General features: G+C 37.0%; 2 protein-coding genes across 3 annotated transcripts in view; one reads left to right on the forward strand and one right to left on the reverse strand.

Moving 5' to 3' along the window:
• Positions 1 to 17,111, reverse strand: part of LOC110460329 (cAMP-regulated phosphoprotein 21-like) — an 82,186-nt gene extending 65,075 nt beyond the window's left edge. The window contains exon 1 of the mRNA XM_021513169.1: positions 17,057 to 17,111. The gene's annotated coding sequence lies outside the window, so the exon portion shown is untranslated. The remainder of the gene's footprint in view (positions 1 to 17,056) is intronic.
• Positions 17,112 to 23,558: 6,447 nt separating this feature from the next.
• LOC110460311 (coatomer subunit alpha-like) overlaps positions 23,559 to 27,634 on the forward strand; it is a 26,923-nt gene continuing 22,847 nt past the window's right edge. For both annotated transcript variants that reach the window (XM_021513144.1, XM_021513145.1), the window contains exons 1-4: positions 23,559 to 23,693; positions 25,490 to 25,603; positions 26,872 to 26,945; positions 27,353 to 27,433. In XM_021513144.1, the coding sequence (XP_021368819.1) occupies positions 23,654 to 23,693; positions 25,490 to 25,603; positions 26,872 to 26,945; positions 27,353 to 27,433 (309 nt within the window). In that variant the 5' untranslated portion in view covers positions 23,559 to 23,653. The remainder of the gene's footprint in view (positions 23,694 to 25,489; positions 25,604 to 26,871; positions 26,946 to 27,352; positions 27,434 to 27,634) is intronic.

Here is a 27,634-nt window from a genome sequence, read left to right on the forward strand (position 1 = left end):
GATATTTGAGCAGTCATAGCAAAATATTCTCATTAAATATAATACTGTACTACAGATTTTTCAATCGCCAACTTTTTCGGCTCCATCCGTTGAAGCTACCAGCCAAATAATATTTTATGATTCTATTCTTTTCGGTTCTTCCGAAGAAGTTGTTTGAAGTGTTTGACACATTTGGCCCCTGTGACCTTCGGGTAGGTGAGCTAAAAATCATACCCTTTTTAGTTTTAAGTACTGACAGTCATAGAAATTTTGACTACTAATTACCGAGGCTTTGTTCGGATAAAGGGAATTATAGTCACAGATAAACAACTATATACTCAAAGATCCAAATAGATCATCAATGTTCTGAATTTGATGAAAAGCCTAGTAACATATTGCAACTTCTGACATTTTTATTCCAAAAAATTACTATGGGGATATGTTTGTCCACTGTGATTTATAAAAAAAAGTCTGTATGAAATCTGCTCATAAATTTTATAGTAGCCAATTGTGTCCCCTTTACTGCTGATGGTGTGTGTATACAGTGCTATGGGACCTATAATCAATATACCATCACATAATAACCGCTGTAATAAGCCTGTCATATTATTGATACTAGGCCTTTACTGGTTCACTCATATGCAAGTTACAACAGACACTTTTAAACCATTGTGTTTAATCATTTAAAATCCAATCTCAAGGGGGTTGGCGTTAAACAGATATATTTTAGATGGACCACAAATGAATCTACATAGATATAAACGTTTATAAAACATTCACTTGTTACTACCTAAATTCAATTAGTATACATTATTATTGATGGTCATGTAGCATCATTAACTCATTCACCCCTGAAGACATATTTGAACCCCCGATTCAAAGGTTGGAACAGTTCATTTTGAAATTCCAGGGGTGAACGAGTTAATGTCATTAGTCTAGGATAAAAGATGCCAATACATGTTTTCATGTTTTTAACTACAAAGTTATAGAAACCAATAAACAATAGGTTATTATAAAACCTATCAACATTTTCTATAACCTATCACCACTTTCTAATTTATCACCATGAACTAGGAAACTCTTTTCTAGTTGTGTATTAAATGAAATGAAGAATATCTAAAAATGTTAAATTACAATTATAGCCAACAGCCATTACCAATGATGGCCACCCAGTCACTAACAGTGATGGCCTATAGTCACTAACAGTGATGGCCCATAGTCACTAACAGTGATGGCCCATAGTCACTAACAGTGATGACCCATAGTCACTAACAGTGATGGCCTATAGTCACTAACAGTGATGGCCTATAGTCGCTAACACTAATGGCCCATAGTCGTTTACAATGATTGCTTATAGTCACTAACAGTGATGGCCTATAGTCACTAACAGTAATGGCCCACAGTCACTAACAGTGATGGCCTATAGTCGCTAACAGTGATGGCCCATAGTCACTAACAGTGATGGCCCATAGTCACTAACAGTGATGGCCCATAGTCACTTACAGTGATGGCCCTTAGTCACTTACAGTGGTGGCACATAGGCACTAACAGTGATGGTCCATAGTCACTAACAGTGATGGCCCATAGTCACTAACAGTGATGGACCATAGTCACTAATAGTGATGGCCCATAGTCACTAACAGTGATGCCCCATAGTCACTAACAGTGATGGCCCATAGTCCCTAACAGTGATGGCCCATAGTCACTTACAGTGAGGGCCCATAGTCACTAACAGTGATGGCACATAGTCACTAACAGTGATGGCCCATAGTCCCTTACAGTGATGGCACATATTCGCTTACAGTGATGGCCCATAGTCACTTACAGTGATGGCCCATAGTCACTAACAGTGATGGCCCATAGTCACTTAGTGATGGCCCTTAGTCACTTACAGTGGTGGCACAAACAGTGATGGCCCATAGTCACTAACAGTGATGGCCCATAGTCACTTACAGTGATGGCACATAATCACTTACAGTGATGGCCCATAGTCACTTACATTGATGGCCCATAGTCACTAACAGTAATGGCCATTAGTATTTTACAATGATTGCTTATAGTCACTAACAGTGATGACCCATAGTCACTTACAGTGATGGCCCATAGTCACTAACAGTGATGGCACATAGTCACTAACAGTGATGGCCCATAGTCACTTACAGTGATGGCCCATAGTCACTAACAGTAATGGCCCATAGTCACTTACAGTGATGGCCCACAGTCACTAATGGTGATGGCCAATATTCACTAACAGTGATGGCCCATAGTCACTAAGTGATGGCACATAGTCACTAACAGTGATGGCCCATAGTCACTTACAGTGATGGCCCATAGTCACTAACAGTAATGGCCAATAGTCACTTACAGTGATGGCCACCCAGTCACTAACAGTGATGGACCATACTCACTAACAGTGATGGCCCATAGTCACTAAGTGATGGCACATAGTCATTAACAGTGATGGCCCATAGTCACTTACAGTGATGGCCCATAGTCACTAACAGTAATGGCCCATAGTCACTAACAGTGATGGCCGATAGTCACTAACGGTGATGGCCAATATTCACTAACAGTGATGGCCCATAGTCTTTTACATTGATGGCCCATAGTCGTTTACAATAATTGCTTATAGTAACTAACAGTGATGGCCCATAGTCACTTACAGTGATGGCCCATAGTCACTAACAGTAATGGCCCATAGTCTTTTACAGTGATGGCCCATAGTCACTTACAGTAATGGCCCATAGTCTTTTACAGTGATGGCCCATAGTCGTTTACAATGATTGCTTATAGTCACTAATGGTGTTGGCCCATAGTCACTAACAGTGATGGCACATAGTCACTTACAGTGATGGCCCATAGTCACTAACGGTGATGGCCTATAGTCACTAACAGTGATGGCCTATAGTCACTAACGGTAATGGCACATAGTCGCTAACAGTGATGGCCCATAGTCTTTTACAGTGATGGCCCTTAGTCGTTTACAGTGATGGCCCATAGACGTTTACATTGATGGCCCAAAGACATTTACAGTGATGGCCCATAGTCGTTTACAATGATTGCTTATAGTCACTAACAGTAATGGCCCAGTCTTTTACAGTAATGGCCCATAGTCGTTTACAGTGATGGCCCATAGTCGTTTACAGTGATGGCCCAAAGGTGTTTACAGTGATGGCCCATAGTCATTTACAATGATTGCTTAGTCACTAACAGTGATGGTCCATAGTCACCAACAGTGATGGCCCATAGTCGTTAACAATTATTGCCAATAGTCGTTTACAGTGATGGCCCAAAGACGTTTACAGTGATGGCCTATAGTCGTTTACAGTGATGGCCTACAGTCGTTTACAGTGATGGCCTATAGTCGTTTTCAGTGATGGCCCATAGACGTTTACAGTGATTGCCCATAGTCGTTTACAGTGATGGCCTATAGTCGTTTTCAGTGATGGCCCATAGACGTTTTCAGTGACAGTGAGCACTTATTTATAGTGAGGGTGAGCACTTATTTATAGTGAGGGTGAGCACTTATTTATAGTGAGGGTGCACATGTACAGCTGTCCTAATTGCAATGAAGTAGTGTACATGTAGTGTTGCTTTGTGACATAAAAGCTTTTGTTGTTCTCCCCACATCATCACTACATCAATATAACATGGATACTGGATGAGACATCTAATATCCACTTTGTCAATTCTCACACAAATGACATTTACAAAGCAGGAAAAAACAATAAAACATAGTTTCCTGTTCCATTTCATAACTGTTGACATTTTTGGATATCATCCGCAAAAAGACTTTGGAATATTGATTTCTAGAGACATTACCTTTTATTGTTAAGGTACATAAAACTTCCAGTGATACTGGTAATATATCTCAACAAACCTAGGTATTGTTTTCTTCAGGAAATTATTCATTGTTACTATGGAAATGGGAAAACATTTTTTACTGACAAGCCTTTGTGATACAAAAGATCAAGAAAATGCAACAGGATCCATCATAATGTTCGGTAATAAGTTACTATATAATAATCATAGTAGTGTTACATACTGAGCTACTATAACTATCATTGTAGTGTTACATACTGAGCTACTGTAATTATCATTGTAGTGTTACATACTGAGCTACTATAATTATCATTATAGTGTAACATACTGAGCTACTATAATTATCATTGTAGTGTTACATACTGAGCTACTATAATTATCATAGTAGTGTTACATACTGAGCGACTATAATTATCATTGTAGTGTTACATACTGAGCTACTATAACTATCATTGTAGTGTTACATACAGATCTACTATAATTATTATTGTAGTGTTACATACTGATCTACTATAATTATCATTGTAGTGTTACATACTGAGCTACTATAATTATCATTGTAGTGTTACATACTGAGCTACTATAATTATCATTGTAGTGTTACATACTGAGCTACTATAATTATCATTGTAGTGTTACATACTGAGCTACTATAATTATCATTGTAGTGTTACATACTGAGCTACTATAATTATCATTGTAGTGTTACATACTGAGCTACTATAATTATCATTGTAGTGTTACATACTGAGCTACTATAATTATCATTGTAGTGTTACATACTGAGCTACTATAATTATCATTGTAGTGTTACATACTGAGCTACTATAATTATCATTGTAGTGTTACATACTGAGCTACTATAATTATCATTGTAGTGTTACATACTGAGCTACTATAATTATCATTGTAGTGTTACATACTGAGCTACTATAATTATCATTGTAGTGTTACATACTGAGCTACTATAATTATCATTGTAGTGTTACATACTGAGCTACTATAATTATCATTGTAGTGTTACATACTGAGCTACTATAATTATCATTGTAGTGTTACATACTGATCTACTATAACTATCATTGTAGTGTTACATACTGATCTACTATAATTATCATTGTAGTGTTAAATACTGATCTACTATAACTATCATTGTAGTGTTACATACAGATCTACTATAATTATCATTGTAGTGTTACATACTGAGCTACTATAATTATCATTGTTGTATTACATACTGAGCTACTATAATTATCATTGTAGTGTTACATACTGATCTACTATAATTATCGTTGTTGTGTTACATACTGATCTACTATAATCATCATTGTAGTGTTACATACTGAGCTACTATCATCATCATTGTAGTGTTACATACTGAGCTACTATCATCATCATTGTAGTGTTACATACTGAGCTACTATAATCATCATTGTAGTGTTACATACTGAGCTACTATAATTATCATTGTAGTGTTACATACAGATCTACTATAATTATTATTGTAGTGTTACATACATATCTACTATAACTATCATTGTAGTGTTACATACTGAGCTACTATAATTATCATTGTAGTGTTACATACTGAGCTACTATAATTATCATTGTAGTGTTACATACTGAGCTACTATAATTATCATTGTAGTGTTACATACTGAGCTACTATAATTATCATTGTAGTGTTACATACTGAGCTACTATAATTATCATTGTAGTGTTACATACTGAGCTACTATAATTATCATTGTAGTGTTACATACTGAGCTACTATAATTATCATTGTAGTGTTACATACTGAGCTACTATAATTATCATTGTAGTGTTACATACTGAGCTACTATAATTATCATTGTAGTGTTACATACTGAGCTACTATAATTATCATTGTAGTGTTACATACTGAGCTACTATAATTATCATTGTAGTGTTACATACTGAGCTACTATAATTATCATTGTAGTGTTACATACTGAGCTACTATAATTATCATTGTAGTGTTACATACTGAGCTACTATAATTATCATTGTAGTGTTACATACTGAGCTACTATAATTATCATTGTAGTGTTACATACTGAGCTACTATAATTATCATTGTAGTGTTACATACTGAGCTACTATAATTATCATTGTAGTGTTACATACTGAGCTACTATAATTATCATTGTAGTGTTACATACTGAGCTACTATAATTATCATTGTAGTGTTACATACTGAGCTACTATAATTATCATTGTAGTGTTACATACTGAGCTACTATAATTATCATTGTAGTGTTACATACTGAGCTACTATAATTATCATTGTAGTGTTACATACTGAGCTACTATAATTATCATTGTAGTGTTACATACTGAGCTACTATAATTATCATTGTAGTGTTACATACTGAGCTACTATAATTATCATTGTAGTGTTACATACTGAGCTACTATAATTATCATTGTAGTGTTACATACTGAGCTACTATAATTATCATTGTAGTGTTACATACATATCTACTATAATTATCATTTTAGTGTTACATACTGAGCTACTATAATTATCATTTTAGTGTTACATACATATCTTTTATAACTATCCTTGTAGTGTTACATACTGAGCTACTATAATTATCATTGTAGTGTTACATACTGAGCTACTACAATTATCATTGTAGTGTTACATACTGATCTACTATAATCATCATTGTAGTGTTACATACTGATCTACTATAACTATCATTGTAGTGTTACATACAAATCTACTATAACTATCATTGTAGTGTTACATACATATCTACTATAATTATCATTTTAGTGTTACATACTGAGCTACTATAATTATCATTGTAGTGTTACGTACTGAGCTACTACAATTATCATTGTAGTGTTACATACTGATGTACTATAATCATCATTGTAGTGTTACATACTGATCTACTATAACTATCATTGTAGTGTTACATACTGAGCTAATATAATCATCATTGTAGTGTTACATACTGAGCTACTATAACTATCATTGTAGTGTTACATACTGAGCTACTATAATTATCATAGTAGTGTTACATACAGATCTACTATAACTATCATTGTAGTGTTACATACTGAGCTACTCTAATCATCATTGTAGTGTTACATACTTAGCTACTATAACTATCATTGTAGTAGATCTGTATGTAACACTACAATGATAGTTATAGTAGGTCTGTATGTAACACTACTATGATAATTAAAGTAGCTCAGTATGTAACACTACAAAGATGATTATAGTAGCTCAGTATGTAACAGTACAATGATAGTTATAGTAGCTAAGTATGTAACACTACAATGATGATGATAGTAGCTCAGTATGTAACACCACAATGATGATTATAGTAGATCAGTATGTAACACTACAATGATAGTTATAGTGTTACATACTGAGCTACTATAATTATCATTGTAGTATTACATACTGAGCTACTGTTATTATCATTATACACATTACCTACTTATCTACCATATATGTACTATAGGAATTACATGTTAAGAAATATTAAAATCCTACAATAATGCCAAAAGTCAAAGTTTATAAATCTCAATTTTCCAAATCTTCCAGGAGTCACAGAATTAAAATGTTAAAATAGCAGGATTGGTGATGTAGAATGAGAATTAACAGAGAATGTCAGCAGACAAGAACACACTGTCGCCAACATCTCAATCAAATTAAGATACCAAGCTGTATTGAACCACTAATTTACTCCCAACCTATTGATATTCCAAAAACCATCCATATATAAATTGTAACAAGAACACAAAGAAAAAGTAGCAACTCAAGATCTCCTCATTTATTTTGGACAAATAGATGAAATCAAAAATTATAGTCAAGCGGATGTAGAGCCCAGCAGTTAGTTCCTCATCCATTTCTGCATGTTTCCCCCATGCTTGCCCTTTTTAGGTGTCAGTTCTTCATGTTTCCCCCGCGCTTGCCCTTTCTAGGTGTCAGTTCTTCATGTTTCCCCCACGCTTGCCCTTTCTAGGTGTCACAGATCTTCATGTTTCCCCCATGCTTGCCCTTTCTAGGTGTCAGTTCTTCATGTTTCCCCCATGCTTGCCCTTTCTAGGTGTCAGTTCTTCATGTTTCCCCCACGCTTGCCCTTTCTAGGTGTCACAGTTCTTCATGTTACTCCCATGCTTGCCCTTTCTAGGTGTCAGTTCTTCATGTGTCCCCCACGCTTGCCCTTTCTAGGTTTCAGTACTTCATGTTTCCCCCACGCTTGCCCTTTCTAGGTGTCAGTTCTTTATGTTTCCCCCACACTTGCCCTTTCTTGGTGTCAGTTCTTCATGTTTCCCCTACGCTTGCCCTTTCTAGGTCTCAGTTCTTCATGTTTCCCCCACGCTTGCCCTTTCTAGGTGTCACAGTTCTTCATGTTACCCCCATGCTTGCCCTTTCTAGGTGTCAGTTCTTCATGTGTCCCCCACGCTTGCCCTTTCTAGGTTTCAGTACTTCATGTTTCCCCCACGCTTGCCCTTTCTAGGCGTCAGTTCTTTATGTTTCCCCCACACTTGCCCTTTCTTGGTGTCAGTTCTTCATGTTGCCCCCATGCTTGCCCTTTCTAGGTGTCAGTTCTTCATGTTTCCGCCGCGCTTGCCCTTTCTAGGTGTCAGTTCTTCATGTTTCCCCCACGTTTGCCCTTTCTAGGTGTCAGTTCTTTATGTTTCCCCCATGCTTGCCCTTTCTTGGTGTCAGTTCTTCATGTTTCCCCCATGCTTGCCCTTTCTAGGTGTCAGTTCTTCATGTTTCCCCCACGCTTGCGTTTTCTAGGTGTCGGTTCTTCATGTTTCCCCCACGCTTGCCCTTTGTAGGTGTCACAGTTCTTCATGTTTCCCTCGCGCTTGCTCTTTCTAGGTGTCAGTTCTTCATGCTTCCCCCATGCTTGCCCTTTCTAGGTGTCAGTTCTTCATGTTTCCCCCATGCTTGCCCTTTCTAGGTGTCAGTTCTTCATGTTTCCCCCACGCTTGCCCTTTCTAGGTGTCAGTTCTTCATGTTTCCCCCATGCTTGCCCTTTCTAGGTGTCAGAGTTCTTCAAGTTTCCCCCGCGCTTGCCCTTTCTAGGTGTCAGTTCTTCATGTTTCCCCCACGCTTGCCCTTTCTAGGTGTCAGTTCTTCATGTTTCCCCCATGCTTGCCCTTTCTAGGTGTCACAGTTCTTCAAGTTTCCCCCGCGCTTGCCCTTTCTAGGTGTCAGTTCTTCATGTTTCCCCCACGCTTGCCCTTTCTAGGTGTCAGTTCTTCATGTTTCCCCCATGCTTGCCCTTTCTAGGTGTCACAGTTCTTCAAGTTTCCCCCGCGCTTGCCCTTTCTAGGTGTCAGTTCTTCATGTTTCCCCCACGCTTGCCCTTTCTAGGTGTCAGTTCTTCATTTGATTCCTCCAAAGTATCAGCTGCATGCCGGTCCCCGTGGGTAGACTGCCACGCCGGTCCCCGTGGGTTGACTGCCACGACGGTCCCCGTGGGTAGACTACCACGACGGTCCCCGTGGGTAGACTGTCATGACGATTCCCGTGGGTAGACTGCCACAACGGTCCCCAAGGGGAGACTGCCACAATGATCCCCGTGGGTAGACTGCCATGTCGGTCCCTGTGGTTAGACTGCCACAACAATCCCCGTGGGTATACTGCCACGACGGTCCGCGTGGGTAGACTGCCACGACGGTCCCCGTAGGTAGACTGCCACGACGGTCCCCGTGGGTAGACTGTCACGACGGTCCTCTCGGGTAGACTGCCACGACGATCCCCGTGGGTAGACTGCCATGCCGGTCCCCGCGGGTAGACTGCCTAGTCGATCCCCTTGGGTAGACTGCCACGCCGGTCTCCGTGGGTAGACTGCCACGACAGTTTCCGTGGATAGACTGCCATGCCGGTCCTCGTGGGTAGACTGCCATCACAGTCCCCGTGGGTATACTGCCATGACGGTCCCGTGGTAGACTGCCATCACAGTCCCCGATAGTATACTGCCATGCCGGTTCTCGTGGGTAGACTGCCATCACAGTCCCCGTGGGTATACTGCCATGACGGTCCTTGTTGGTAGACTGCCAACCCCTTCTATACCTAACTCTTGGCCGTATGTAAGGGGGCGACACAGAACTAGTATCCAACAGGGATATCAACTGTGACATCGTCATGTGAGTTAAATTGTCAAAAGTCATATATACTCAACATTAAGTAGATTATAATGCTCCTGCCTCAATTCAATACCATTCCTGGAGCACTACCACCATTAATTACACCACACACACCCACCTGTCATTACCACAGTATAAGTCAGGTCTCAACTTCCAATCACGTATATGCATAGGGAGACCTATACAGACAGTATTTAGCCATACATTTATTTCTCCAATTGTGTCTGATTGTAGGTTTAAAATTGATGTCAAATCAATAGACACATCCGTACACAATCAACACAACAGCAGTACTTCAAAATGATATTCTTATATTACTTGTTTATTTGCAAAGCACAAGTGATATTCTTAAAGACATGTATGTCAAATGTTGAAAGATTTCAATAGAGAAATTTTGTATACGTAAATATGGTTGAATTGAGCAAACTATGATGGAGAACCCATATCTGTAAAAACTCCACAACATTAACCACGTCCACTGGTAATTTTATAACATTAACCACATCCACTGGTAATTTTATAACATTAACCACGTCCACTGGTATTTTTATAACATTAACCACGTCCACTGGTAATTTTATTGGATTAATTTCCTGGAAAAAAACTAAGCCAACAGTAAAACACCCTTTGTATATTTTTTAAAGCTGACAGGGGCTTAGCAAAATCTAAATCCAAGATGACAGATCTATATATATTTCAGATGGAATTCCTTGAATGATAAAGAAAAGGGCTGTTTTAGATGTCTTATCAACTTCAGTATGGTAGTAATAAAATTTATCATTTTACTATATACAATTTCAGATCACCAACTCCTTCCTCAAACACTTTGAGCTGATGAAGAGGACATTTCTCATTACAAGTTTCCAGGAGATCATTCACAGATGTAACAAAGCACAGCACCCAATGCATCTTTGGACTGTTGAACACACCACCTGGAACAGGAGTACATCCTCGTTTGTGAAGGGGTTTTCCCTCTTAAACTTTTTTCTTTTACCCTCGTTCTCTGAACAGGGCCAAATGAGCCTATAGCAGGCTCTTTTAACTGATTCATAACCACTTTTGATGAAAATATCACACACAATTGACTTTTCTTTGTTTTTGAAGATAGTATGAAACATGATTTTGTTTACTAGTCAAAACATTCCATATTTAGACCGATACATAATCAGCTTCAAAGTGTACACTATAATGATTTCTAATCCGTTATAAAATATTGATGGAATGCAAAGAAGAAGAATGATAGTGCACACGCTTGATGCAAAATACTACTTCAGATGTATTGAATTTCAATTTAATTCAATTTTATTTTTAGAAGTTAATATTTCGGTGACTATTTCCTCAAAACTTATATTAAATTTTATTGTTTTTCTTAATATTTGAATTATTATATAACAGACAGTGCAGTGTGTCATTTTCATATGACAAATCATTTAAAATAGTATTGTAGAGATGTCTATAGCTCATGATCGATTTTACAATCTGTAAAAAATATTATAAGTTCAGTGAAATCTTAGTAGAGTCAATCATAATAACAAATGAACAATGTTTATTAATCGGCGATGTTTTTTTTGCCAAGGAAATAACTTTCGTTATTTACAGCTGTCGTGTGTGATGATCAGGTTGGCCTCAAATATGACACCAGACTCCTATAGCTATCATTCACTTGGATTTCTGCATTAGAAATACGTTAGGAGGATCCATGCCTTTTAATTTATTGTCAATGTTATCTTGGGATTCTACTGCTAGATTCTTACTCGTCAATATGACATAACAAAATATCAGTTATATAATAGCATCAGGCTCAACTTGTGTGACTGTCACCATTTTTTGTCATGTAACAATTGTCATTTCATTGAAACAAAGACTGAGCAATATACTTGGATCAATGTTTATCATTCCTGTAGTGAAGTTTGGACAGTAATCCGAGTTTACTGATAGTTATATCAAACACAGAAAATATCCCATAGCAACTGCTACGGCTTCCACCATTCAGTTCAACTTTCACTTCCATTAATAGGCAATGATTTTGAATCCCTGGATGTACAAAGCAAATGTTTAGACGATGCCGCTGACCAGGATCATATCCTGCATGAAACTGATTTACATGCATGTATTTATGAGCAATACTCATAACAGAACATTTTGTATATAATTTGGATATGAAATTTCTCAAATATTTTGTTATAAAATTTTGTAGACCGTTGGTCGAAAGATCAGCCATATTTAACAGTCAAAAAATACCTGGGGCCTCCCGGGCTACTGACGACAGACAATCAAGGGACCTTTACTGAATTTTAGGGGCCTTGGGCCTTCAGTCTTATGTTCCTGTTAATTTGGTTTGGTTGTGTTTTACTTTGTATTAACATCTATGGTCATTTAAGGACGTCCCAGGTTTTGGTGGTGGAGGAAAGCCGGAGTTCCTGGAGAAATATCACCGACTTACAGCCATGCCAGTACCTGGCAACTGCCCGACGTAAGTCTCGAACCCGCGACCCAGTGGTGGAGGGCTAGTGGCAGCAGAATGTCATGTTGAAGCCTGCTGCAGAGGCAAAACAATATAACTTATAGTCGCACCCAATGCCATACCCACATTTTGTTCAAACTTCACCAATCCAGATATCAGACCTGGATTCAGAATTTGTTTTGTGGAGCTGTACACAACCAAATTGAAAACAAAAGGTCCAGAGGGCCTGTATCGCTCACATGGATCTTTATGCATTGCAATGGTATATATGGCTATTGGTTCAGGATCTCAACCATTTCAGAATTATGGCCCAGAAATTAAGTCCCTAGGGTCCCTAGGGTCCCACAAGAGTCATTACTAATACAGTGGAGATATATCGGTTATTGTGATATTTTTACCATGTACAGATTTTTTCCTTCTTTAACTAATTATAAGCAAGTAAATATCGTTTATTATGATATGGTCAAAGGTAGGACCCCGCTTATTATGATATTTTATCTGCCGTGAATGGATTTTATAAGATAAAAACTCAAGTAAGTTGTCCGTGTGAAACACCTGGACAACTACGCAATAGGTCCGGCTAACTGTACATCGCCCGAGGTAATAATCTGTCCACTCCAGGTAAATTTTTCACACCTCGCTTCACCCCAGACAGCAGAAAACAATAGATCGACCGTCGCTTGCTGGTCATACATTTTAGTCTTAACAAAACATGTGTTGCAGTTAATTGCTGTAAGACTGTATGTCAAATTAAAATAATTAGGCCTACCAAACACAAAATCCGATAAGAAAACGAGCATGTCTTTCACAAATATTCAAGGTTACCTTGACATGTCATGTGAGAAAATCATGCCGATTTCAATGAAATATTACTTCAGAAGGAAGACCTCTGGTATATATGGTTTTAAATTATGGGGTGGGGAACTGTTTCAAAGTTATTGCTCAGAAACCAAGTCCCTCGGGGTGGGGCCAGACCCCAGAGTCAGTTCTTTTATCATGCTTGTGTTTATCTCTTGATGCTCAGCAATTGTTTACATGGTTATAGATAAAGTTAAAGGTACAAGTTAAAAAAGCATCAGCCTTTCAACTGGTACCATTTTGAGTCCTCAACCACCAAAAAATCTCCAAAACCAAATATGGTTGATATCGATCACCTTGTTCCAGAGAAAGTCACTAATATGACAAAATTATCCCTTTTTGGCCAAGCCCCTCAGCTCCCAGGAGGCCACACCCTTCATTTATACAAAGTTGAGACGCCTTTACCCAAAATTGAATTCCACATGCCCAAAGATGTTCTAGACAAAAGTTGGTTAAAATCCAACCAACTGTATAAACGGAGAAGAAATCTAAAGATTAACCCTAAATTTCCCCTATTGGGCCCCACTCCTCTGCCCCTGGGGGGCCACACCCTCCTATACAAAACTTTTTGAATCCACTTTGGCTGAGGATACTCAAGGTCAAATTTAGTTAAAATCCACTGAGCCATTCGGGACTAGTAGCGTTTTAAAGGAAAAGTTGATGGACGGGCGACGGACGCTGCACCATGGCATAAGATCACTTGCCCTTCGGACAAAATGGAACTGCTAGTCTGCAACATTATCTGAAGACACACTGATAAATGCAATCTTTCAGAATGATATACAACATTAGTAATGGGGATTCAAATTGGGACTGGGATCGATCAGCAAGTCCCACATGAAAGGCTGGCATCCTGGATCTATGGCAATTTCATGTTCAAGCAAATTTCCATAGAGAAGCTATAGTCTCACCTGTGAAATATATTATATAAAGATTGCTTCATTTTATATTTATCATGTGTTATATAGATTCTTTCTTATTAATGATTTTATTTAACAGACTGCAATATTTTTAGAAGTTCCGATTAGCTAGCTTCCATTATTAGCATTGTAAAGCTTGACCTCCGTCTTTCTCACCCATGTTGGTCAGTTCACCTGTGGACCTCGACTCGCCAATAGATGCACTTCCGCAACCATAAGCTACCAGACGTTACTTGTTATACTAACTGAAGCGGAGAGGGTTCCCCTAACTAAATGATTATCACTGTTTCCATGTTCATAAATTACGCCTAGTGTATGATAAGGCTTTATCACGAACTTAATGTTAAATATGCTATACAAATAAAGTTTGTGAACAAGACAAAATGAAAGATATATTGATAAACACAGACACATTTTTGCAATTTGGTGGAACATATTATCTGTTTTCTGTAGCAGATCATTTCAAAAAACATTTGCTCGAAAAATATTTGAAAAGACAGTTATACTAGTAAATAGGTTAATATGACATGTAATTTTCTAAGTCAGTTAATTTGTTCACTTCAAAGTGAAACAGAATGAAACATTTTTTTCACAAATATCCCACTACTTTTCAATGACCAGCTCAAGGCCTACCAAAGGAAGAAGGGAGATAAATCCTGCATATTTAATACTCATCGTTATAGCTCTGAACTCAATACATGTCAATATCAAATTAAAGCTAACACTCCAAGTTAAGAACTATCAGATGTATTTCAACAAAAGAAGCTTATCCCTGGTAACCAGGAAACCAATCGTGATCACATTATTCATCTGAGCCAAGTTCTTTTCAGTTCTGTCAACAGTCGACTGTAAAGTATATGTGACCGATACACTTCATCAAAGGATGCTCATGCCATATATGCAATCAGCATGCTGACAAAATTAGGATTTAACTGTAGTATGTACCATAAGCTGGAATGGTAATGACACTATAAAGGTGGCAATGGATAGTGTTAGCTGGCGTTGGCTTCGTATTGGCCAGTCATGGAAACACGTGTAGGTCTCACAGTTACAAATTAACACCCGGTGTACCTAAATTTGAAACCAGATCCGTACCCAGATGCTCCAAATATTTCATCTATTCACAACACGCCGTTCAGAGCAGGGGTTCATATATATAGTATATAAATAGTCAGAAAAACAATAAAATCTGCTACATATGACAGAACTTTGCTGGGAGTATGAAATTCTATTCTCTGAATGAACCAGTAGTTTATAACTGAAAAAAAAAGATATGTTAAAACCTCATACGTACATGTATAGTCTGTCAGGATATTTGGCACACCTACACACTCGTACTTTAATAAATCAAATGATACCTAGAGCATTTTCAAATTTTATGTTTACAAATTTACAGTGGTCATCAGGCTCCAGATTGACCCAAATTTCAAAGATATGTTTGCTGATTAAATGGTAAAAAAATATCACTTAAATATAGCACCCATGTGTTCTTTAAAACTCATTTTCATAGTATAACTCGGTGCATATTTAATACAGCACTTACAAATGCATATTTATCACTTAATAATAATAATAATAATAATAATAATTTGAGATTCTTATATACCGCTTTATCACAACCTAGTTCGTCTCAAAGCGATTCACAAATTATTATCCGTGGTTATATATAGGGGCCTTTGCAACAAGCCAATATTTATCTCAACTCCCTGGGGAGCATACAGCCGGTGCTGCCATTTCGGCGCTCACAGCTAGCATTCTACAATTCTAGCACTACCCAACCACGTACTCATTTACAGCTGAGTAGACTGGAACAAGCGGAGTCAAGTATCTTGCTCAAAGATACAACACAGTGCCGTCACGTGAGTCGAACTCGCAACCCTTCAGTCATGAGCCTGGTGTCCTACCACGAGACTACCGTGCCTCCCAAACTTTAGAGGGATCGTGAATAAAATAAAGCTAACCATGATAGACCGAGAATGTAAAACTATAGTTTGCTTCAATAAAATGACAGTGTTTTAATGTTACGCAACAAAATACACATATTTTTCCCTAAAAATTATATTGAAACTTTCGTACATTGGTAGAAATAATATTCATGCGCAGAATATTATGACATGACTGTCATAACCTCTGATTACTTTCGTTTCGCACTAGCCTACGAGCATTTCAGCATGTAATACACATGCACAACCAAAGTAAAGCATGTTTCAAGCTTGACACTCATGACAGGTATGCTCCACACCATCATTGCACAATAAACTTACATCTTACAAAATCAAACCACAGGTCATTCCAATTATTCAGTTACAAGATCAAAGTTATTTATGTTTAGATAAAACATATGAGATAATGATAGATGAACAATAAATCAGTAAATAAACAGTCCATATATAATTTCAAACAGTTAACAAGCTGACTTCACCGAACACAACGGAATACACAGTCACACACGTTGTGTATTCAGTCGAGTGAACGTGTGTATTCAGCCAGTGACATGTGTAGGACCTAATCATATTTCGGCATCTATCATTCTCTGTGGGTATTTCGTACACAAACCACTAACGTTGTAAGTATAGTGTTAGCATGGATGAACCAAAGTGAACTGTAAGCTGTCGATTCGTCACTGACGGTCGAGGAATCGTAACGCTCCTAACGAGCCGGTGCCCTATATATTTTGTGATGGAGAGATCATAAGGCAATACACTCCGACTTTACCCCGAAGTGTTTTATCTTTTCCTCAGACTTGAGAGCTTTAAAGACAAACTGATTAGTCACGTCATACATATATCTTCGACTGAATGACCTAAATTCAAAGCAATTAAGTGCCAATTATAAGAATTGGAAAGCTGATAGTAAAATTTACCTTGCTGAATGAAAAGAAAATGGCAGCCTCTTTCCATAGTGTGACGTCACAGGATATCTACCTTGGGGTGACATCATTCTAGTTCCGGTTGCAAAAGTGAGGGGGCGGCGAAAAAAGCAAAGTTCATTGCCTCGACCTGACAAGTCGACTTTAACAATAAACATGGAAAGCCCATCAATCGCGTGAGAAATGATCACGATGGCGGGGGATTTTATTGACAGATCTAACTGGTTTTACTGTATTGTGGAAATTACAACCTGACAAGTAACGTGATGTTGAATATTGAGCCGCATCATGGCAGTAGACCAGTCAATTAACTACAACCAGAGGAATCTGATATTTATTTTATAGAATAAAAGACTGTAAAATAAAAATAAAGTCTGTATCCATGTACTCTCTATATAGTCTCCATTAAAATAGAGCACATGAATAATAGGCTTTATTTTAGATTGTAGTAAAGTTGTGTTTTATCTTAAATATCAGATTCCGATATTAATATAGTGTAACAGTGCCAAATACCAACATGATTTCAAAAGAATTTCTTACTCCCCATTGACAGCCTGTATGATTCAACACAACACAAAACAAGAAGAAATCATCCAACTCGTTGAGGGGGGTTTCTCCCCTATTCCGAAGATCTTAACTGTTATATCTAATTCATTATTGTGTTACAAAAAGTCCATTGTGTGTTGCGAGGCTTAACTTGTGCGTGTGCATGGTGAGATTCGGGAATAGAATCTGTCGTGCGCGTTCACAATTCTCTTACTCTATTGTTAGAGTTCCCAGTTGATTCGCCGGGGTGNGGGTAGTCATCATAATTGTGTGAGTTTGGTTCATATTATTAATCGTCAACAAGTATATACAGCTCTGTAGCCAAGTTTTTAGTCAAACCTAGTGTTTGTCAACCAAATATAAATAAATATTCCGCTAGTGTTAGCAAACTTTATGTAACTCTTCGATCTGTTATACGTGCACGGCTGAAAATCAGTCTTCATTTCTTAGGACATTGATTTTTTTCTTATCACAGTTTTCATTAATATAGACCTAGCTTCATGTAGAATGAATACATGTTACATCTCTAATGTAGTGGGGACTTTTAAGTGAACGAATCATGATCTTACGCTTTTAGTTCAAGTTCCGAGGAGTAACCATTGAAAAGGGTTTGTGCTGACCAACCCGGCGAGTCACAAATAAAAACTTTTGATCAGATAAAGATGGAAGATTTCTTTTCCTGTATCTCAGTATCCAGAAGCTATACCATACCAATCACAAAGTATGAGGAGATATAAGCAAATAAATGACCTGGAATTGATCGTAAATGGAGAGGGATCCTGATGGTTGTGCAAGAATAAAGAGGATCAAACATGACTCTGGTTATTTTCAAGTTTCAAGTTTTATTATATCCAAATGCAATACCACATATAGGTTACAAATAGACATAATCAGATAATTAGATTAGATTCATATGTAATGTACAAGATGGCGGAGGACGATTCCATTCAAATATGTTTATACATGTACCTACAGACATGTATTAATGATATCACGTTTTACAGCTTGATCTTTTGTAAAGTTGTTGAAAGGACAGTATTTAACAATATAGTTATATTTGTGACGTTACTACATGTATATATGTGACGTCATGAAATAATGACATCATAATGAAAACACTACATAACTTCAAACAGCCAGAAAGAACAACATGGTATGTCATTAAAGTACTATTTAACGCGCTATTAACGAATATTAAATTATTATTATTATACATGTACACTTATAACACAGCAGTTTCAAATAATATTTTAATATAATATCACTACTGAGCTAGGAGAATTTTCCTTTTAGCAGTAGCGTGCAACAAATATTTCCCCAGTCTATTTAAAGATTGAACACTTTTACGTGTAAATAATTCTATTAGTTTATAGACACTTGGATGTCGATAATAATACTGTTTGATGTATGTTTTTTCTTAAATCAGAATTTCTTATTTCTTAAATAATTCATGAACACGTTGAGCATACATTTGCAAAAACAAAACATTTTGTACATATTGGCAAGTCCAAATATAATTAAACCTATAAAGCTGAAGTGTGAAGAAGAAGGCACTGGTGGACGTCGACGAGGTCAAACAATGAAATGTGAAAGAGTTGGAGAAGTTTTATCGGCGACTTGATAGGAGAATCAAGTATTCGGCAGAAGATGGGAGTTCGATGTACGAAATCATTAACCGATTTAACACTGATATCTAAGAAGATTTTGATTTGATAATAACTGACCAACAACATCTAAAGTCGTCTGGGGCTTCTTCTTTTTCTTTGTCCTTCTTCTTCTTCTTCTTCTTCTTCTTCTTCTTCTCTTCTTCTTCTTCTTCTTCTTCTTCTTCTTCTTCTTCTTCTTCTTCTTCTTCTTCTTCTTTCTTCTTCTTCTTCTTCTTCCTTCTTCTTCTTCTTATTCTTGACAATGACAAGTCTTCAAAACTGAAGTTTGAATGGCATACGTTGGTGAAAATAAGGTGATGGAACAAAAACTTTGGTTAAAAATATGTACAAAAATCAAAGAGTTTACAGAAAGGTTCGGAGAATGCTTACTGGGACGGTTGATCGAAATCTAACCGCAGTATTTGCCGAGACATGTAAGGACTTCCATTCGATAACTGAGTCTGGAGGGAAAGGAGTTCTTGTTGATTGAACAGTTGCCCGGAGGTATTTTGTTTGTTGAGTCAGTTTTTGAAGAGTACGATAATATGTAAAGTATATTGGTGACGTTGGAACTTTTGTTTGCCAGAGACGGTAACGACAACACATTATTAGGATGGAAAGGCATCAACCAATCAGATTCCCATTTTGCTGCTGTACCAAGGCAGATTGGAGGTTTAAATGAGCTGCATCAGTTTGTAACTTTATAAATAATGATATCATCAGCAAAAAGGCGGAAAGTGCTATATTTAAGATACGTTGGAAGGTCTTTGATATAGATAAGGAAGAGAATAGGACCCAGGGCTGATCCCTGGGGGACACCATAGGAGAAAGCGACAGTTTAAAATGTCTCCAGTTATGACAACAGATTGATTCTGTTTGAGAGAAAAGATGACATCTGATGAAGTGTGTTTCCTCTGATACAATTATAGTCTCATTCATTTGCGAGATGTTTATGTGAAAGTTTAGCAAATGCTTTAGCAAAATGATTTTTCTTTGGTTGGCGGCCAGATCTTGAATCAAGGGAATTAGTTGTGTTTCACCGGAGCAAGAAGGACGGAACCTATATATGTTGCAAGTCTTACAGATTGTTGTTTAAGTCAAGGTGTAGCATGATGTTACTACTTACTAATTACATGTTCAATGATTTTGCAGCATAATGAAAGAAAGTGGACCATAGTTGATAGGGTCATGCGTGTAGACAGGACAGACTTCGGTTAGATTCCAGTCATGGCGGACAGTTCAGGAAGAAATATCTTTGCTGTAGATAAGAGTTAGAAATATGGGCGATGCTTTCCGTACAGTCTTTTAGTATGTTCTTATCATATGGGTTTCATCTGGGCTAGTGGCCTTATGTGGGTTTATATTATGACGTAACGTTAAGATGACCATTTTCAAATATAAATATGTTAGGCATAGTGCAAAACGGACTTACACAAGTAACTGGAAATAAGTAGCGTTAAGAACGCTATGGAACTCAGAGGGGGGGGGGGGGGGGGGGGAAAAAAAAAAAAAAAAAAAAANACACTAAAGAAAGTCCCGCGTTCGTCGCCTTTTGCTATGTGCAAGATTTCCAGGGGTTACTTTCATCAAAGTTCAGTGCAGAAAACGTAAGTGAGCGTCACCCCTGGAATGTCAAGGATGCCTGCAGGGTGGATCAAGGGTTATTGTGGACTCTTGAAATAAGGCGGAACAATCAGGATTCCGGGCAGAAATATGTTTCAGGAAGTCCCAAGTACGGCAGTCACTACTCTGCATCATTTGTATCTTCCTGACAAAATCATTCGAAACAGAATGGTGAACAGAGCAAATATGTGGAGGATTCTGGGTACTATGGGCAGATTCGGAGGATTCTGGGTACTATGGGCAGATGCGGAGGATTCTGGGTACTATGGGCAGATGCTGAACGTTATGATTAATATGTCACACCTTTCAAAGTAGACATGGCAGTCAGGTGAGGATGCTTTCATCAATTATGACTTATTGTAATAGATTGGTTGATGAGAAATTTAGGGATTTCTGTCACCGTAGTTGGGGACACGGACTTTGTAGATGACCTTGGGTATTGACCTATACAAGACAGATAACCTCTGTACCAATTGCAATGTCAATCATTATGTATCTACTATCGTAGAGAATTAAGCCGTTAAAGATGTCAGAAAATTCATATAGATGAGAGCAGTGTCTGCATATTACACGTATTCATCACCCACAAGGTGATTGATTGAATTGAACAAGCGTGTATACCTTACTAGCAAGCTGAAACTGCCGTCTCAAATTTTAAGTCAATGTTGTTGTACGGATAAGACAGTGTACACATAAAATACAATCACAAACAATTTTTTTCATAATGAAGACGGGAACTGGACTTGGCCTGTCGCCGGTGGAAAATGCCTTGATTACTTTGATATACCTATGTGTTGATAAATGATATTGGTATGATTGTTAACTATTGATTAAATACTGACCAATTGTTATGACTGAAGAGCAGGTATTGATTGTTACGTCATTGGTTTGTGTGAGAAAATTACGTCGTTTTCTCAAAAATTGATGACGTTACTCTCACAAACAAGTGACGTAACAATCAATACCTGCTCCCAAGAGAAGATAACTCTGCAATACGCAAAGACGGAATAGGTCAACGTGTACATTTATTTTTCATCGTCTAAAATTTCATCAGCTTTTGATTTCGATTTGTTGTGTATATGAACGAAATAATTAACATTTTGAAAGTCTGGCTGTAGTCTTTGCATAATTTATGTATGCATCAACACTCATAAAAGAAACAATGGATAATTCATTTATATCGAAATCAACAATAATTGTCCAGACAGCGAACCCGAGTTCAACGCCATTTTTCAGCAACGTATCACTTTTTCACTACGCATGCCGATTTATAACTAGTTATACAGACATAAACTGTTTAATTGTATTTGGTATCATTACCTCCTCAGTGACAGTTACAAAACTTGAAATTCAATCCGGTGTTTCAGGATAGAACAGGAATTCTAAATATCGATGTAACGACAATCTCAGTTACATCATACAGTATTACAATGTTTTCTTTTTTAATTTCATTTTTTTAACTAACATCTCTATACATTTACTTTTATAGACTTATCGTCAAATATATAATATGCCCTTTTTTCTATAGCAATTACAAAACAGTTTTCCCCCAACTTATTTCAATCATTCTTTTTGTGACCTGACGGAAGCACGCAGAGGATTTAATTCTTATGTGGGAGGAAGCCGGAGTATCCGGAGAAAAACCCGCGTGGTCGGGCAGGTAACCGGGATTGAATCCGGCCATCTTGGAGAAGACGAGCGCGCTATCCACTGCGCCACCGACCCATCATCTACTTTAGCTTTGAAAATGACGTCATTGATGCAAAAATTATATTGCGAATACATTTTTACCAATCATCAACGATACAAAAAAAATACATACGGGAGACCGGGACAAGTTCGGCCACCCCTGATATTTTTGTTTTTTAGCTAATATTTTACTTTAAAGATCTTAGAAGTTTAGTTGGCTAGTTGGCTGGGCATTCACACGAAAAAATGGCGAGCAAAACTCTAATTTAAAATTACTAAACAGGAGATAATTACTTTTGAGAGGGTAGAAAGTGCGAACTTTCTGTAAACGGAATTGCTATTTGTTTACGGTCAAACGTGTAACTGTACGATAAGAATTTATTGAAATATCAAGTTGGGCCCGGCCAGTTTCGGCCAATGATACCGTGGCAAGTTCGGCCCATGTTACACATAAAAAGTCGTAAAATTGGTGATAAAATTTGACATTGCAGGCTTTATAACGTCATAATTAAGCTGATTACAATGGGGCCGAACCTACCCGAATGCCCGTCCGAACTTATCCGATTGCGGCGTTCATCCGACCATCCGACATGGAAATTAAATAATGTTCAAAAACGGACGTGCTGCCATACTTCCCAGAACGGACTTTAATAAAAATGGGCCGAATTTGCCCCGATCTCCCCTATTGTTATATCGGTCTTAATCTCATTACTGTAGAGTTTATGTTATATTGTTATCCCTCGACTAGCCGACTTTAAATAAATTTTATCTTGCCTCATTCTGAAAGCAGTATTAAAATTATCTCATTCTAAGTAAGTAAGTATCAGAGATCAACAAAAGCTTCGCTCTTTTAAGGCTTTGCCATTTCATATTTCATAGCTTACACATAAAACGTACAACCGTCCGTAACTGAGAATACAAAACCGTCCATCGCTGTATTTAGTACTCCCAAATATTGACCAATCAAAGTCTACGTTACAAAACAACTTCCGGTTTGACGTGTAACCTGCCATTTTACTTCCACGGTGGAGATATTTCGCCGGCGTGCAAATATCGCTTTATTTTGATGTGAAAAACATATGGAAATATGTTAACAAAGTTTGAAACGAAGTCTGCAAGGGTGAAAGGTAATTTAGACTTGTTAAAATCTGTGGAATTATACACTTGTCTCCAAAACATACTGAAAGCCTGTAATGAAAGCAACTGTCAGATAAGAAATTGTTATACGTAGACTTCACCAGTCAGTATCTGTTCGCACTGTTCTTCCAGTCGTTGTAAGTCTTCGAATTGTGAGACTGTCCTATATCTTGTTGTCATCGATGCTTTTTGGTATGCGCATATTTGTTGGTGACAAGGTTTTGTCGTTAAAAGTTAACACAAACGCTTTTAGTGTGTTGATTTAAAAAAATCAATGTTCTGTATCATGTAAAAAAGATTGTAATAATGCTATCTAGAAGCGAACGCTTAGAAGACTGTAATTAGTTTAACAAGTAAGAAGCATTTTCTTGCTCCAGAAGATGCACTGGAAAACCCACACAATAATAGGATTTACAAACAAATATTATTCCATTTTACTGATGTATTTTTGCATCAGGAATCATGGTTCGTTTACTATAATAGCTAAGACTGTCTTTGGGTTAAGGGTCTGTTGATTGACCTGTGGCCAGTGGTTGGTTAGTCCATTAAAACTGACCATTATAGCAGGCTCAACAATTCTGATTGGTCGCCTGTTTATGGTCTATAAAACATTGGGATTTGTTGTCAAAACCTGACGACAACGATTGTGAGCATTTAACATGTGTCTGTGGCGGCCCTCACTGTGGTGAAAGGGAGTTAGAACCTGGGTTGTGGCGTTCGAGGGCAAACACATTTAAAAACGGGGGAGTAGTGTGGCAGGTTTTAATTATACATAGGATTAAGGTCACCTTCTAGCTTAGAGCTAGCGGGAATTCCCCTTTAGCTCAGTGGTTGGTCTATTTTTAAAAGTATGATTTTTTGGTATAAACCCTTGCAAGTCTTTGTCAAGACTCGCCTAAAAGCAGCATCAGATTATTAGGTTCGACCTTACTTGATAAATGAACAACTCAGGTCCAACTGGTTTAACTATTTAGATCGCGATGATCACGATAAACAAAAGTGGCCCTGTAGTTTATATAATTAAGTATTTTGACATCCACTACCAGCGATCCTTTAGCAAGCAAGGTCTGCCTTTATTTTGCTATTAGAGAATATTTGTTTGAATAATGAACCACTAAGCATTGCACTCTACACTTGTCACAAGGACCCAATTAGTAAACTGCCCTAACACCCAAGAAGATAGCATTATAATATGATAATGAATTCATTTTGACAAGAGAAACCCCAAGAAAAGATAAATCAGTAGATAGTTAGGTGTGTTGATGTTTTATTGAACACCTTGAAAACATCTCCACAGGAAGGTGGTAAGGTGCTGTTTATGTACACAAACACACACACCTCATTTTAGATAGGCTTTAGGCATTATTTGAACTGGAGAGTGGTAATTAGCAAATTCCAGATTCAAATTACTTATAAAATAAAAGACTACTGCATGAATATTGAATTAAATTTATTTGATTTGTAATGCAAACTAAAAAATAATATATGATTAATTTTTAACATTTGTTATTTTAGATTTCCTGAAATGTTGTATTTAGTTAACAGTTTTTCACAGAATTTATGTAAAATTTAAATACATAACTGGTCATCAACTACTTATGAATATTCTGTCATGAATTTTGTCAAAATGTTGTCATGCACCATCCAAATACACCTTGAAGAATTTTCACTTGGGTCCATCATAACCCACATGGGAAGTTACAGCCATTAGTAAATTCGCTGACATATTGTGCTGGGCCATATGTCAATGATTGATTCATGTGAAACAATGATTTCTTTTTTGTAGGTTTATCCTTTCACCCTAAACGGCCCTGGGTACTGGCTAGCTTGTTCAATGGAGTCATCCAGTTGTGGGATTATCGAATGTGTACACTCATAGACAAGTTTGATGAACATGATGGTAAGTAGATCTATATGTGGTGTTGGGATTCTTTTTCATAAAAATGATGAATACCAGTCGGTGTTTTTGTAACCTAAAATTTACAACAGCCTCTTCCTTAATGAATTGGGAAAATATAGCATCATTTGTATTAAAATTGGGAATAAATTCCTCAGTTTTGGTAATTTTGTGGAAAATAGGACATTTTTTAGCTACGGGAAACAGGGCTCTTTTTAGCTACAGGAAACCGCATGTATTCGGCATTAAAACTGAGCCCAAAAGAATCACTGCCAGTGTGTCAATTCATCTGTTTATGCCAGTAACAATGTTAAAACTATTATTAAGAAAATGTACTGAAACAAACTCTGCTAACTTTAAATAGACAGTTCATATTGACACATATGATAAATACTTATAACAGCTACAAATTCACAAGCAAACAGCATATATATAATAATAAATATATATAATGATGTATATTATAATAATGTATATATAATTCACTTAATATTTGGTATGACCTATTGTAAACTACAGTACACTAAAAATACAATCGGTATTAAATAATACTCTGTAATCAAAGGGGTTATAATACTCAGTAATTAAATGTGTTGGCTAAACCATATGACTGCACCCATTAGTAAATATGGGAATGTTACAGAAAGGAAGCAGAATGATTACAGAGTTCCAAAATACTTCATTTGTAATAATTCACAATGAATATAAAAGGAATAAACATATTATTTTACAAAAGCTGAGTGTTAGTTTACTTTGTATAAAATGTATGTATCTAAATTTATAAAAAATAAAAGTGTACCAAACTGGCAAATGAGAATGCCCTATGTAAGAAAAGGTAGTAGGTTATGTTTTCATTTCCGTGGATTAGTTTAAACTATTTATCATAGTTTATGATAAATAGGATCTTATCATTGTCTTCTCATACACCAATTATTTGATTAGACAAATACTTCCATTAGCTGCAAGTATCCTGATTGTATAACTGACCCAAGTTATTATTGTGGTTAATTAAACATCAATCTGAAGAAACACAAAAGAATTATACAGGGCAAAATGAAGGATTTTAAGTTCAATTCAATTCAGTTTATTCTAAATGTAGGACTTTAAGTAATAAGTTAATATTTAAAGTTTGATTGAAAACTGGTTATGTTTTGAATATAAAACATGATTTGTATGTGCTTCTTGTTTGTTAATACTTGAGCTTTGTGTTACCAGGACCTGTGAGAGGGATATGCTTCTTATTTGTTAATACTTGATCTTTGTGTTACCAGGACCTGTGAGAGGGATATGCTTCCACCAGCAGCAGCCCCTGTTTGTGTCCGGTGGTGATGACTATAAGATTAAGGTTAGTTTTCAATCCAGTTCATCATGATGATTGTGATCTATGAAGTTATTTACTGTAACTTCACCAGGTCCAGACTGTTTAAATGGGTTCGTCCTCAACGATTGGTTTTTGAATATGGCAGTATCAATATATTAACAGTTATGATCATGACTTCTTATTTCAAAACGTGTTTTTCAAAATTAAAGTTTTTTTCATTGAAAGTTATCAGGAACAAAAAATTATTACCTCAGTCTCAAAACAATCTTTAAATTCTTCCATCTAAATACTACTATGAGTTTCACTAAAATATTCAAATTATTTATCAACTAAAGGTCTTTACATTTTTGAGAAGATTTTTGAAAAAATTAACCCTTTGAATTCCTAAAGCTAGCTGAAAGCATAATCACATGTTTGGTCTGTGTTACCAGGTGTGGAACTATAAACAGAGGAGATGTCTGTTTACACTGCTCGGCCACCAGGACTATATCCGGACCACATACTTCCATCACGTAAGTGGGCCTCTGTATTTGTGTCCATCGGTTACTTTAGTTTATGTGGGCCTCTGTATTTGTGTCCAACGTTTACTTCAGTTTTGGTGAACCTCTGTATTTGTGTCCAACGTTTACTTTAGTTTATGTGGGCCTCTGTATTTGTGTCCAACGTTTACTTTAGTTTATGTGGGCCTCTGTATTTGTGTCCAACGTTTACTT

Source organism: Mizuhopecten yessoensis, unplaced genomic scaffold (genome assembly GCF_002113885.1).
Source record: "Mizuhopecten yessoensis strain PY_sf001 unplaced genomic scaffold, ASM211388v2 scaffold10359, whole genome shotgun sequence".
NCBI lineage: Eukaryota > Metazoa > Mollusca > Bivalvia > Pectinida > Pectinidae > Mizuhopecten > Mizuhopecten yessoensis.